The 15,255-nt window shown below is 42.7% G+C and overlaps 1 protein-coding gene across 1 annotated transcript in view; it reads left to right on the top strand.

Moving 5' to 3' along the window:
• The window catches only part of ft (cadherin-related tumor suppressor fat), a 656,626-nt gene that overhangs the window by 481,397 nt on the left and 159,974 nt on the right, over positions 1 to 15,255 (top strand). The window contains exon 6 of the mRNA XM_071589250.1: positions 2,243 to 2,430. Within this exon, the coding sequence (XP_071445351.1) occupies positions 2,243 to 2,430 (188 nt within the window). The remainder of the gene's footprint in view (positions 1 to 2,242; positions 2,431 to 15,255) is intronic.

The raw sequence follows: 15,255 nt of genomic DNA, 5'->3' as shown, positions 1-15,255 counted from the left end.
AGAGCGAAAAAGGAATGAACGAGATGTGTAGATTTCCCATCGAATAAATAGAGCGGTGACATGTATTAACGTGATACAGCTGTCGCGATTTCTAAGCGTAGTTGCGGTGCACGGAATACAGTTGGGATCACTAGGAAGTGCATTATTTCCTCCCGAAAAGAGTGCTTAAAGGTTTAAATGTCGAGGTTCCGGGAGGAGAATAGGCCTTCTTTTTCAGCTCAAGACAAGGGAAAGCTCCTTAGGCTTGCAATTAAGCAGGAAATCCAATGGTTGGAGGCCAAGTATGTAATCGAGTGTAAAATAAATAATTATGTGATTTTGCTAAATGTATATCGGTTTAATAGTTTGTCGTAATTAACCCAAAATCAGTGCTGAGATTAGGGAGAAAACCTAATCAAGGAGGTGCCTTTTAAATTTATGAAAATTGATGGCCATAGGGTATATTCATGAAAGGTACAAGGGGATTCATGACATTTGCGCGGGAGCGTAATCTTATCGAAAAGAAACTAAGTTCTTCTTGGTAGTATTTCAATCTTACTGCACCAATACGATGATCTGCATCCTCCCGTGTCAAATCAATCAAAATTCTTAAAGACATTTGATATTTAATTTGAGTGATTGCTCATATTCACTTGTAGACTCGCCGTGAGGTTAAGTTTGTTTTCACAAGCATTATTATCCAACTCAGTAATTTATTTTTAAAAAACTGTGATTTCCGATTGACATTAAATGCTGAAGGTACTAGTTTTCTTCAATTTCAGACTCTTTTTTATAAAAAGGATTACGTGTTGAATGAAATAACTCGTGACGTATGAAGAGGTTTCTGAAGAAAATGTGAGCGTTGAAGAGCATCATTTAAGTGCAAGGATCATTGAAAGAATTCTCACGATCCAGGGAAATTCTTAACCCGAGATTCCTCTGAGGTTCTTCATTTACTGAACTTCGATGGTCTGCTTTCCCTTTTCAGTCTTCTAATTGCAGAAAACTCTTCCCTCTCCCTCCTCTCATCTTTCCCCCGAGGCCATAGGTTTTACTTTTTAAGGGACGTCATTAGAGGACAAGTGAGGCACAGACGGGAATCCGACGGCAAGTTGAAATGAAAAAGAAAAGAATGAGAGATAAGGGCGTAGGGTTTGGGAGGAGGGTGTGGGCGAGTTTGAAAAATATCCGAGAATGTTCGACGTGTGAGCATTGGGTCGCGCGTATCTGTATGTCGGAAGGGTTTTCACCGATGGAAAGCAGAGCCATTGTTCTCGTCCGTGGCGGGAAAAGCACGCCTCACCCCCTTTATGTCTCTCGTCCGGAAGACTGATGAAGCGAGGATATTTCTCGCTCTCTCTCTCTCCCTCGGGCTCACTCCTCCTCTACCTCATTGGCGATAAGGGGAGAGTATAAAATGAAGTGGCCCGTGGGACTGAGTGGGCGTCGGAAGGCATGAGAGGTGGGGCGAAGGGAGGGTCGGAGCCGTAGATAATCTCTGATGATCGCGCTCTCTCGGTTGGGATCGAAAAAGGCTTTCTAGGGTAAGCATGCACTTATACACGCGTGCACGCGAGCCAAGGGATGTCCTTGAGCCCGGAGCGAATCTTTTGAGGCGGCTTCGATCCGAAAAGTGTATAATATCTCTGTGCAACACAAACGCTGTTGCGTCATGCAATTCAAAATGCCGATTATGAAGAATTTATGGATTGAAATGAACGCGCTCATGCGTTTCAATATATGTGTTGACTAACTTATATTAATAATCATTCATTTCATGTCGTAAATGTTGCTTAGAATTTCATGGACTTGAGGGAGAATGTCCTTGATGTTAGGCTCCGTTGGCCGGGTTCTATTCTGATGATTGTATGTTATTGTTGATATAATTTCCTTTTTTGACTTGGTCGCTCTGTGGATAAAATATCAAGAAATATGTCGTTATAGTGAAGTGGTAAGGTTCAGTTGATAACCCAGCAGAGAAAGAAGTCCAGAGAGGTGAAGTGAAGACTTGACACAATTAGTTACCCTGCGCCATACGATTAATAGTTGTAGGTTATCATTGAATTGTATATGGTGACAATGAAATTCAATCTGTTTCCTATTTTTCGGTCATGTGTACATAAATCACGGAGCTTATCGATGTTTCATCAGAGTAAATATTTGATTCGTCTGGCTGAAGTGTAGTTTAACTTCAACTCATAAACTTTATTTTTTCGGTAGCTGCAGTGGTGTTGACTTAGTATTGTTTCTCTTTTAATTTCAGGTGATAATGGACGCATTCAATACAGCATTGCATCTGGTGACGAGACTGGTGACTTCGACATCGCTACCAATGGCTCAATCTTCACCCGACGTATTTTGGACAGAGAAACTAAGTCGCTTTACAGTCTCGTGGTAGTTGCCACCGACAAGGCTGACCCACCAGAGGCGAGGCTCTCCTCTACTGTTCAGGTGAGTTTCATAATTATTTAAACAAGTATTTCATAATAATCCTCACCAGGCTTGTGAATATCTCATGTAAGTATAGCTTTATCAAAACCCTGGATTGACTTTAAAGCAACGAACGCGAGTTTCAAAATGATGAAAATTCTTAATATATTTGTCGGTAGCGTCAACGGGCTTCACCCTCAATGCTCTCCTGTCTTCATTGAAGCTCTAAGACAGAAGTTCAGAAAAAGTTGTCTGACGGAACTGCTAGTGTAGTGGTTATGACAATTCATCTAATTCAATAAAATCGTTTAGTAACAAATTAATAGGCCACCACAATGGCCAATTAGTGGCATTATTATCCAATGGATTGACTGGTAATAATTACAATTGGAAATTTTTAAAATATAATGTATTATCTTTCATGCTCACCGTGACAAATATCAAAACTTACTGAAGTTCAGTTCTCTAAGTGTTCCCTCCCAAAGGCCATATAATAATTACCCAGAGAGCTCAAATTAAATTTTAGAGCTCATAAAAATAAATGGCGCCTGCGTTCCGAACTTCAGAGCCTCTGGTTATGGTGTAACAGCTGAGCTAGGAGCACCTCTCCTAGTGATCCTCTCAAATCGAGAAAATGCTGGCTCAGTCCATTGGATTTTAAAAATATTATAGATGTTGTTAAGAAATCTTTTTGAAAAATACGGTAATTATTTTTCTTTAGGTGACATTAGTGAGCATGGGACCACATTTTAATATTATATTTCACAAAGTACATGTATGTATATATATATAGAAAAGTATACGTTTTCCAGAGGAGATCTAGTGCGGTTTTCCAACTTTAAGAGGACCATGGTGTTGTATAGTCCATTATGTTATTGTTAAATTTGACCGGTATTCTCTCGACGGGTATGAAAGACGGGAGGGGAGGAAGGAGGAGATGAAAGGAAGGAAGATATGATTTCCCTCTTTCTTTACCATTCCTTGTTTCCCTTCGTGCTTAGGGTCATTATGTGTAATGAGATTAATTTATGACAAAATGGAGGGGGATGTATGTAGAATAAAAATTCGGTAATTTGTCCAAAAAAATGGACGTTTATCATACCTATGCACCAACTGGTACATGTCGTTTTTCAATGCACCTAAACTACCTGATAATAGCAAAAATCTGGCTCGGACGTCCTCGAATGCTCTGAAAAAGTGAACATATCCGGGGAAAAACAAACGTCTGGTAAGACTAAGCAAGCTCTCCACCTTGGCAATGCGCATGCTGTGTAATTACACTCAAAGAATACGGGAAATGCGGAAACCGTTACTTAAGCAGAGCCACCCTCTGATTTTCACTCGCGAGAATTTCACGGCGTAGTATCATTCACCTTAACCGGGACTCGAACTTAGAAAATCAGTGCAAGAGGATGGCTCGGTAGCTTAAATTTGCTGAAGTAATGGGCCGGGCATCGAGAGATCCGGGTTTAAATCCCACCAAGGCGAACGCTTTTTATGCTGTGAAATACTTGAATTTATATTTCCTTCTTATTTATATCCACGGCACGAGGTTAATCTCGTCTGCTCCTACGTAATTCCCCGTTGCTTCCTCAGTACCCCCTTGTTCCTCAGTATCACGCATGACACGCATTCGTTGAGACGAATTTCGATTTGTACCGGTGATCCTTATCGTACCCTTAGCGCGCTCTCTGTTAAATTCGGCTGGGCCTCATTTTGGGGAAACTGTTAGGATTCCCAAGAGTCCCGTGGCCACCTGAGAGCATCGTGACGAGGTGACTCCCCTCGTCTCGGTAATATTTGCACAACACGCCTTCCCTCCGGACCACTCCCCCCTACCCCGATCGAATGCCCGCAGGGAGGGGATAGATGAGTGGGGTGAGCGGCGTGTGTGTGGGAGCGACAACGAAAACAGTGACCACGTACGCACCCACGTAAAGTACACCGACTGTCCTCTCCGCCCCTGTCTCCCGGAGGAAAAATAAAATTTTCCCTTTTGCTCCCCCCTTTAGTGTACATTCCAACACGTTCGCGTCCTCATCAGCCCGGCTTTTCAACAGCCCTCCACACTCCAACCCCAGTCCCCGTCCGCTAGAGACGAGAGTCCCCCTTGCACTTGAGACCTTTCCCGCCTCCTTTCCGCCCTCCGATTGCCTCACAAAACATCACAACACACATTGGCTCACCTCGGGGTCTGGCCCCTCTCCACAACCCATTCCCCCTTCTCCCCTCCCCATTCCTCACCCCCCCCCACACACACACTGCATTCTTTGCTCCTTGAAGAAGAAAAGGGCGGCGTGTCCATTGTGCTAGCCTCCCACTCCATAAAGACCAGGGTTCGATTACCGGGGCTCTTTGGATTTTTTTATAAGGCATTGAATTCTCCGGTTTTAGAGCAGGTATGCGAGGAGTCATTGCGGTGGCTATCGTGCAAGAGCTATGGCATTTTTGGATATATTCCGAGATAGTTGCAGATAGAGATACACTTAGAAAGGTACTGGCACTAAAATTTATTTGAGACACCGATAGAATTATTAGCGCCCCACAACATATCGGCAAATCAGACCACCCGGATAAAATAAGAGAAATAGCCTCCAGTTAGGTACTGACAGATTTATTTGCTCTTTCTTTGCGTACACAATGCGCGAGGGAAACCAAGATTATGTACTCTACTACCTTATAAATCCTATCTTATCCCACAGTTATATCATATATGCCGGCTTCCTAACATTCTCCGTCCCACGTTTCCGTGGCGACTGTTATGGTCTACGTAAATAAATGTAGGTGAGTCAAAATATTATAAATAATGCGATTAATTGGGTTTTAATTGCGACTTTCTGTGGTGTTCCATATTGCCATGATATTCTTGTGCGGAAATGGAGTAAAAATTCTATAAATGCCCTATGGGCGAATTGTTCCCGCATTAGGTGGGCACCTACGCCTTATTTCCTTTCATCATTCTTTCTTATTCCTATTTCATCTTGCCGTTCGCTACGACAGTGAACGTCGTACTAGGCAAGAAAAGTTAAGGAAATGATGCTGATTTGGCTCACTATTTTTGACTCCACAAGGCAAAATTTCATGACTTTGCATTGAGTACTTCAAAGCTGCCGCGAAATTAATTTTGTTTTGTCTCTTAACCAACGTTATCCGGTACTAAATCCTACTCCGAGCTTAGCTTTCTGTCCAAGGCGCCAATCCCATGAACATCACCTCTTCATACTCGTTCTATTCCACTCCCCCTACCTTCCCTCCTCACACTCCTCCACTCCTCCCCCAATAGCATCTCCTTTGTTTACACAGCTTCGTCCTTAACACACCATCATCATATCCGCTCGTCTCCCTCTCACACCCCGTCTCGACTCCGGCCTGTCCCCTCCCCTTGTTGAGCCACAACCCTCGAGGTCCCACATTCAACTCGAAAACCGTCCCTTTCCTCTCCCTGCTATGCCTATCTCTCGGGTTTCCGAGCAATTTCCGAATGCACGCAGGCTTATGTAATGCTAAACCAATACACATACATATACTGCTACACTACACATTTATGTACTAGTCGATAAAATACCTTAGTAAGGCAGAAAATCCAATCCCCAAGTAAGAAATTTAACTAATGGCTCTCCTCCTCGCGTTTCGGATGTGTCAATAAAGTAAGCTTAATTTTTTTAAATTACTGAAAAATATGTTAAATGATATAAAACCCTATTCAAAATCTTAGTAGTCGTACTCACAATCCATTGTTGCTCATCGATCGGGGAATACAAGAATACTTTCGAGAGTTAGTTACTGTGGATAAGGCATGTGTGAAGTATGATGTAATGGTGAAAGAGACATCGATTGGCATCTGGAGAAACTGGATCTACGTAGGAATTATAAACTCTGAATCAAACATAAATTGTTAACACCAAGGCTCATTCGCGCTACTGATAGCCAAAAACATTCCGTGGATCTCCAGCGAGAGGGTTTCAACGCTGCAGTCAAAATAAAAGCGTTCGAGAATGGCATGCGGATGCAGACCCTGCTGCACACCACCTCGGCATCTCCGGGTGTAGCGACGTGAAAGTGCAGGGGATCCTTCCTCCGCCCCACCTCCTCCCTCCCCCCTCCTTTCTTCCCGGCACCTTCCGCCGTCGCCACGTCTCGCTTTAATCAACCACCTCACCAACACAAACACGAAACGGAGCTGCCGTCTTCTCCTTCCCTCCATCTACTCTCCCACTCCACGCATCCCCAGCCATTCACTCCTCTCCCTCCCTCTCCCTCCCTCTCCCTCGGCGTATGCCCGCCTATGTGTGTGCTCTTGACACATTCCTACGCCCTCATTTGACTCGCTTTTCTTCTCTCCCCTTCGCCCCCTTTCCTCCTCCTCTTCCGTGGGTCCCTCGCCTCCGCGCTCCGGCAAACTCCTCCATGGGCTCTCATCATCACTCTTTTATGTAAAGATCCACCCCCTCCCTTCCCTTTCCTTCTCTCGCCCTCTATCGCGCTCCCTCCCTCCCCCCACACTACCACTCTCTCTGCACTCCCCTCTCCAAGCCGCCTGACTCTCACACCTCGGTACCTCTTCTTCAGCGCCTCTGTCCTTTTTTTTCTCGCTTGTATTTTAAATTTGCTATCCTAGATTGTGACTATGAGAGTGGAGTAGACGCGTCACCACCTTCGATTTTGAGGACTGATAAAATGAACGCTATTGCGGGATTGAGGTATCTAAAGAAGCTGACGGTTATTTGGAAGAATAGTGTTAAATGGACAGTTTTAATGAAGATAAAGAAAATAACATTTATTTTCCAAATAACTATAGAAAAATATATTTAGTCAGTAGGCTATTTATAATTAGACTTTTGCCCAGTCATACATCACAAGCAGATGGATCTTTGTTCACAGCATTCTTCAAAGCTGATTGCTAGTGCGTTAGAAGTAGTCGATTCTGAATCAAACTATTTAAGCTTTCAGACAAGATGAAATGTCACATTTGCGAATTTTTAATTAGGGTAGGATTTTAGAATTCATGCGGAATGGCTTTCGTCAGTTTTTTTACAATATTTCGAATATACAAGTAGCATGCTGTAGTATGGGGATCAGAAATTTAATCAATGCAGCAGATTATCATACGCAGGATCGCTAGCAATGAAGTAAGCATCGCTAGCACTGAAGTAAACATCGCTAAACCATAGATAGCGCGGACTGTCATTGGTATTGCCTTAGTTTACCTACTTTATGCATACGGGAAGTTGATTCTTTCTGTGTGTTTTTATAATTTAAAGGCTTCCTTTAGTTTCTTTCTATCTGCTTGTTCACAGTTTGAGAAAGAATTCACATTTGACGAGGGGAGAGGTCGAAAGAAATATTCCCGGGTGCGGTTTTTTTATATCCGTGATGCAACTACAGTATCACATCGCAGTTAATAAGTGTAGAAACACTCCCTTTGCTCTGCGGGAAGAAATTCCCTCACAATTTATTTTAATTATTTGAAAATCCGTGACAAAAAACGCTATTCGTTATAACGCATTTTTTTCCTTTCATGTCCATTCGTCCTTTTGAGCCTTTAGTTCCGGGATGCATCCACAGAGAGAGAGAGAAAGAGAGAGAGAGAAATATTCGTGTATTTTTATTTCAGCCAAGGCGTCAGGTTCCTAGGGAGAAGGTTTAAGCGATGCTTTTTCCCTCTTCTGATCCGTATAAAGGAGCTCGTCAGCTGCTTAACGAACGCCCATTTAGAAAAAAAACATAACCAATGACCCCGTGGAAAGAGAAGTAGAAGTTCCTTTCCATTTAGCATGCAATCACTCATCATTCAAATCTCGGCCTCTCTCTCTCTCTAACTCACGCACACACCAGCAGAACACACATCCCCGGGAGGAAGTAACGCATGAAAATGAATACATACGCCCCACGGCTTCCCTTAACAAGGAGACACCCCCGCCCCCACTCCTTTGACTACACGTTCTGCTAAGTGGGAAAGGGTGGACGGATGGTTGTGTCGAGGGAGTAGGGTGGAGGATGGTTGAGGGATAGAGTGGAGGGAAGGAAAGGGTTTTAGGAGAGTGTGAGGGAGGGTGTGCGGTGTGGGTTCGAGTGAGGCTACCGGATGATGGCTTACCTCTCTAGCGTAAACAGAGGGAATCCTAGCTACTTGGAACTCGGAGAGAGAGAGACAGCGAGTGTGTGTGCGCGCGTGTGTATGTGTGGGTGGGGAAGAGAGGTAGATGGTGGTGGGGAGGGTAAGGAAGGGAGCGGTATGGAAGTGAGGGAGGGAGGGGGTGGAGGAGGTGCCCGTGGGAAGGGATGGAAATGGAGGAAGTGAGGAAGCGCTGTTGCGGTGGGTAAAAAGGGATATAACGAAGTTGGGGAGGGAAACGAGGTTTAGACAGACAAACATACGACTTTATTTTTGTTTCACGTGACGGCTTTATTTCTGTAGAGGTTGAAATCATGTGGTTCCGGTCTTGGCGCTAAACCCATCGTCACCACAGTCTGTAGTGGCGTTTAAATCTTATTTAAAGTTCTCCAGGAGCACGAAAAATTTTGATAGCGTGCGAAAAGGTCTGAGCTCAGTGTCATTTAAATATTGGAAAAGAAAAGTTATGCGATGAAACTGTACGTTTTAGAGTTGAATCACTGCTTCGTGTTGAGCGAAGCAGAAATATCTCCGAGCTTATGCATAAAATCGTTATATTTAGGCGAAACATTTTTGAAATGGGGCATTTGACGATTCGAAGGGAAGAAAGGGAAAAATTGAATTAAACATTGCATCGCTTATTTAAATATCAGCTTTTGCATCCGCTGGTCGTATCGATATTTATTTTGAGAAGTGTGGCGTAAAATATAGGTTTAAATGAAAGAGGGTTTCGGGAATGTGATAGTGTTATTTGTTATACTCAGATAGTTAAGTATTATACATGTAGATACTTACTCTTGTGCACGGTAAAATATCAAAATACTTAGTATGGGTATTGGTTTATGGGCAATGTAGTCGCGAAGTGATTGGCGGGAGTGAAAGCAAAGAAGGAGATTTATGATCGAAGGGAAGTTGGGGAAAGTGGTGGCGATTGAGGAAAGCATATTTTAGCGAAAGGAATGGCTTTAAAAACTGGAGGCGTCCAGGGGAAAGCGTCATGCGGGCGAGAAAGCCTAGTAACTCATGTTGAAGATAATGACGCACAAGGTTGAGAATTAATACCGTGTTTTTTTTGTTGATGAACCGCCAAAGTGCTTGGATCCATGTAAATGTGGAATAGTAATTACTGCCCTGGCGTGGGAACTGTGATTAGTTTCTCACTGTGTTTTCTCTCAGAAAATAGATTGCTAATTGCATTTAATTGTTAGGTCTATTAAAACGTTTTATTTCATTAGGTAACGAGCCATAGTGTTAACTCAACACATTAAAGTCGGCGTAATGATTATTATTATTAAGTTACAGAATTTATACTCTTTAGCGAGCCACGCAAGCAGATAGCAAGTAAATTTTAGGAAGCATCTATAGGAAAACTTAGTGTAGTATGGTATCTCGATCCGTACTTGAGGTGCTTTAAGGAGGACACTTTGAGTGAGTACGCCGTCTATGGGATGGGACGTTAAGCGGCGGACCCCTTGGGGCCTTTCGTAAAGAGTAGGCTAATGCCGACGCCGGGTTTCTCTCCACCCTTCATCCTTTCCTTTCCATCCCCTATGGCGCAAATGACCTTAGTTGTCGGTCGTCTCCCCTAAATACTACTACTACTTACTGTTGTATTTAGTGACCGTGGGTAGGAAAATGGACCAAAGGTGATTTAAAGATTGCGCTAGCTACATCAGATTTTTAAGTACTTATTATTTAATTTTTGAGACCAGTGCGCTCTATGAGGGATTTTTTCATGTAATTAAAAATTATATAGTTTTTATTTTATCGCGATTATAATTAAGGAACGTGAAGCTTTGCTGACTTGAGTGTTCTAAATGATTGAGTAGACGCCAGGACTCTGAGGTAATTTTAAGAATGGAAAATAATAAAATAATATAATTCAGGCGTTTTTTGTTAGTTGAAAATCGGGAGACTCCAAAGTTAGCGGTCCTGATTTAAGCCGTTTTTATAACCATCTTGTCTGTGATCTCTTTTAAACTTCACATAATTTCTGGGAAACTGATCAGCGGAATTAATAAATTAACTTGTGTACACACACTCACGTAGGTTCAAGGTTATTTTTTAATCTCAATGAGATGCTATATCGTGACTTTATACATAAAGCTGATGAAAACAAATAATTTTAAAATCTCCAAGAGTTATTAAATTTATTTAGAGGCGTTACCGAAATAATTCTTCTTTCCATATGAAATCTCTCTTTGATTTGTTCAGTGAAATACTTGAGTTTTAAATATTTGAAGTGTTTCTGCAAAGATGAACACCGTCGTGGGCGGCAATGACTGGAAGAGATTGCCGGCACGTCTCATCGGCGGGAGGAGAAAAACGTGTACAGCCCGAGAAGAGAAATGGATGAGGAAATATGGTTATTCAAATTTCTTTCTTTTCTTGAGAAACGAGAATTATATTCGTATGAGCATTATCTGTTGAAAATTGAAGCCATTCAAGTGAAAAATCATATTTTCGAGTTTTCATCATATGATATTTACCTCAGTAAAAACTTTTTCTTGCGTACGTATATATTACAATTACTTACATTCGGTGTTGATAAACTATAAAGGGGTAATATGTTGACGGTAATAAAACGTTTAATAAACTTAATAGTTGAGGCTTGACTTGGGGGAATCGATTTATATTCAAAGACCTGATAGGCAGCACTTTCACACAGTTTCTACTCGTATTCCAAATGAACACTGCTGTGTGACCACGCCGAATCGCTTGTGGTTCCCTTGACTTAAAGTCTACTCTAGTTTTTGCGAAGATAATAAAATAGCAACGTATCTCCAAAAATGTGCTGGTGAACTTTCTAATTTTGATTCCCTTTTTTTAATTACTAAATTGTGCTACCGTGACAGCGGACGGGTCCAGCTTCTGCAGCCATTAAGTGTCCGAATCGTCAAGGCGAGATTAGGCCTTCATCATTATACCGACAATACTTCGACATTATACCGACACACAGAGATAGATGTACTCTTGGCTACGTAACTTTTGCAAATGTCAAGTTATGACACTAAGATTTAAAGGGAATATCAACAACAGATGTACCAATTTAACAAAAAAAACAGAACTCAAATCGGAACGATGGGAGCGCCACACGGTGGTTATTCCGGGAACTTTTTGATCAAGGTAGTATTCCAGAGAGTATCCTCCGAAAATATTCTTGGAAGCATAGATTTAATCACATTTACGTTGCGGCTGATGCAGTCACAGTGAAAATCGCATCCATGATGCAATCATGTAAATTAAGATCCATTCTGTAAAATAACAAAAAAACATTGTCGTCTTGAATCCTTTGTAATGTTAAAAATATTTTTTTCTGATTAGTTAGCGAGTAAGGCCGAGTGGGATAGGAGGATGTGAACAGAACAAAGTGTTGTTTGGTGGTTGAAGGCGGTGGCAAGCGTTCACGTCAAGAAGAAGGGTTGCTCATGAGCCTCGGCGGGCAGAATGAGTGAGCGGTAGGTGGCAGGCTTAAGGAGAGAGAGAGGGGGTGTAGTTTGGGGAGAAGGGAAGAGGGCAGAGGAATCGGGGCGCTCCCCAGCGCCCATTGTACTCCTCCTTCATATGTTGTACTCCCACGACAGTATTTGGTGACTGGGAGGGCATTCCTCGAGTCTTTTGTGTGTGTTGGCCGTGTGCGCGAGAAAAGAGACAGGAAGATGGAGAGGTGAGGGCGGGCGAGTGTAGGGGAATTGGGAGGGGCCGGGACACTTGTGTGCGCTATTTTTTCGGGGCGGGAGCGGAAAAAATCATGAAAGGGAGTTCGTGTATGCGCTGCTGGATATGTGAGTTGTGAGACGTGGCGTTCAACGAGGGGTGCGGGTGTAGGGTCAGGCGAGTGAGCACACCTACCAAGTATTTCCACATAAAGACTACTTCGACAGAGTGTGCTGATAGAAAGCCTTGTCTTGTTTCTATGTCGTCGGCGACAAAAAATTAATTTGATAGAGAAATGCGCCTTACTCCAATCATATTCAAACTCCAATCGCCTTACTTCAATCATATATACCCATTACTCGTAGCGCCTTACCAGCATATTTACCCATTACCCAGCGCCTTACTCCATTCATATTTACCCATTCAAGGAAGGTTTTGGTCGGTTCCTCACCACCATACCACCTAGTAAAACTTCACTGGGGTTTGTGGCAGCAGGTGATTTTACTCTTGACGAGAAACATCGGAAATAAAGTTTTGCTTCAATGTTAGTTAGCAATAAAAATGCAAAATATTGAAACAGTTAGGCTCATCAGAATTTTCAGATTTGAGTATTATGACGTGGATAAAATTACATTTTCAAAATCATCGCTGTATTATACATACTATTATCTACTATGTAAAGCGTAGACTCCCTCTAGTTTGCTCTACAATATTTCCCCCTCCTGTTCTTCCAGTCTTTGGCTTGCCTTCATGCACCTGAAAAGCCCCTTCTCTCCTTTCCTCTACTTCGCTTACCTGACATTCTCCCTGTTATTACGCCCTCCAACATTCCACCAACTTCTGATATCTCCTCCACCAACTTTTTCTACCTTCTTTGGATTTCACCTAGCATTTTCGCTCATCTCCAACCATATTTAGAGCTTCGTTATTGGACCACCCCAGTAAAACTTATTTTTTGTCTTCAGGATAGAAAAGAGGATGCTTTTGTCTTTCGGATCATCGTCAAATTAACATTTCGGAACGTTTTTAATCCATTCGTCTGTCTCCTTAGCCTTCCATATCTTATTTTTGTAAGTAATGGAAATGCACTTTTATTTTTAATTGAAATGGTCTGAACTGGTGGAAACTGTAAGTCGGGATGATGTATATAGCATAGGTTTAGCGTATAGTTCTGTGTAAAGACCTTTCTTCTCAAACGAGAGAGAAAATAACACGGGTTGTGTGCAAATACGTCACTTTATCCAAACTTGACTGTGCTATCTTATTGCTGAAATCAGTCGTGAAACGCATAGGCTAACTTCAAAATGACAAATTATAAGCGACCAGCTACGAAGACATTTAGCATCAATAGGTAGTTTATAAATTGTTCCGAATATTCTAGTTCTCCTAGATTTTGAAATTTTTCTCCCTCCCTCCTCCAAAAATGGGAGTTCTAATAGAACGGAGATTCAAAAAAACCACGAAGGCTGATGAGTGTGAATAAAACGTGATGAACAACTAGATAAATAAGAGAATAAATGAATGGAGTGAAATGAAATGGAATGATTACTTAAAGAGCCTCGTGAGGAGATGGTTTGTAAGTGGTTTGAAAGGAAAAAAGGTGAGAGATTGGTGGGAGGGGTTAGCCGAGGAGTCAGCGCATGTGATGGACAGAGAAGGCCTGGCGAAGATGTTTGCGTTGTGAATGCCGAAGAAATAGCGTTGTGATCTTTCGCTGCGGTTCCTGCGAGTCCGTCCTGTGTGCGTGTGTGTGTAAGCGTGAATTCGGAGTGGGAGGTGGACGTCGAGGCGGGAGCCACGAATTGGTTGGATTGTTTGGAGAGGCGGCGGACACAACTCTTCTTCATTTTCGGCGCATTGTTCCCATTACAGGGGTGGGAGGTAACGTCAAGAGGAATAATTTAGTTGATTCGGTGAGGGGAGCGAGGATGATTTGACGTTCCGTTTAGCGCTATGCTAGCGATCACTTGTATTTTGTATGTGTCTTTTTTTTAATGCCATGCCTCTCGCCTTTTACAGCTGTGCCTCGATACTATTGTGCGATGTTGAAAGCTCTGCTTGTCTAAAGCTAAAATGGTGTTGCAATCGGATGAGCGTTTTTCTCAAATGTACTTAAGCTATGCGAAGAACGCTAAGTAAAATAAGAATGAGAAAAAATAATTCGAAGGCCATACTTTCCCAACTCAAGTGGAATTACTCAGTCGAGAGTGTGTTTACTAAATATAACGCATGCACCTATATGCCTGATTTAAAATTTTTACGTGTGCACAATTACTTGAAGGAAATATAAATGGTAAATTGTCTCTAAAGCGTATGTGTATTCTAACATTGATAAATTCTGTGCTCAAAATAATATTCCCATTTAGGAGGGACTTTAGTGACTCACGACCTATTTCAATTCTGTTGAAATAAATATTTAGAAAGTTCTGCATTCAGTTTTGGGTACATGCCATAAATAAAAGTAAAAGGATGTACATCAAAGGCTTTAATGTTATTTCCCCATTCTATATTCCAATCCCAACTGCGTTTCATTTCCACTGACAATGGAACCCAGATATCGTCCGAACACAGGAATCCTCCGCTCGGCAGGGTGTATGCGTGTCCATCCTCTTCGGCGGGCGGTGGGAACTGCCTGCTCGAAGGGGAAATCTTATTAAGAGTCGGAGGGGAGGAGAGACGCGCCCGCCTTCACGTGACTGCACTGAAAAGTGCAGGCTCTCCCTCTTTCAAACTGAAGCACAACCGTGCATGCGAACCAAGTCACGACGATCAGCGGGTCGCCCTTCATCGTCGGCGGCCCCGCTGCACCCGCATTTCCTCGCGAAAATCGATGCGAAAAACGAACCTCTCCCTCCCTCCCTTTTCATTTATCCTCCCACTCCACCGCCTCCACCCTTCCAACCATTCCACCATTCCTCTCTCTCTCTCTCCTTTGGGTGCCGGAAACGGCGATGGGAATTCATCACTCCGACAAGGGATACATACGAGTATTTTCCAAAGGAATAGCGGGGGAGGTTGGGGTGCAGCGACGGCGGTATCTTGGCTGAATCCAGAATAGCACAATGCACCGCTGC

This window comes from Hetaerina americana, unplaced genomic scaffold, assembly GCF_022747635.1.
Source record: "Hetaerina americana unplaced genomic scaffold, ioHetAmer1.1.p SCAF_35, whole genome shotgun sequence".
Lineage (NCBI taxonomy): Eukaryota > Metazoa > Arthropoda > Insecta > Odonata > Calopterygidae > Hetaerina > Hetaerina americana.
The sequence above is the reverse complement of the archived record's forward strand: the minus strand, read 5'-3'. Positions and strand labels throughout refer to the sequence as shown.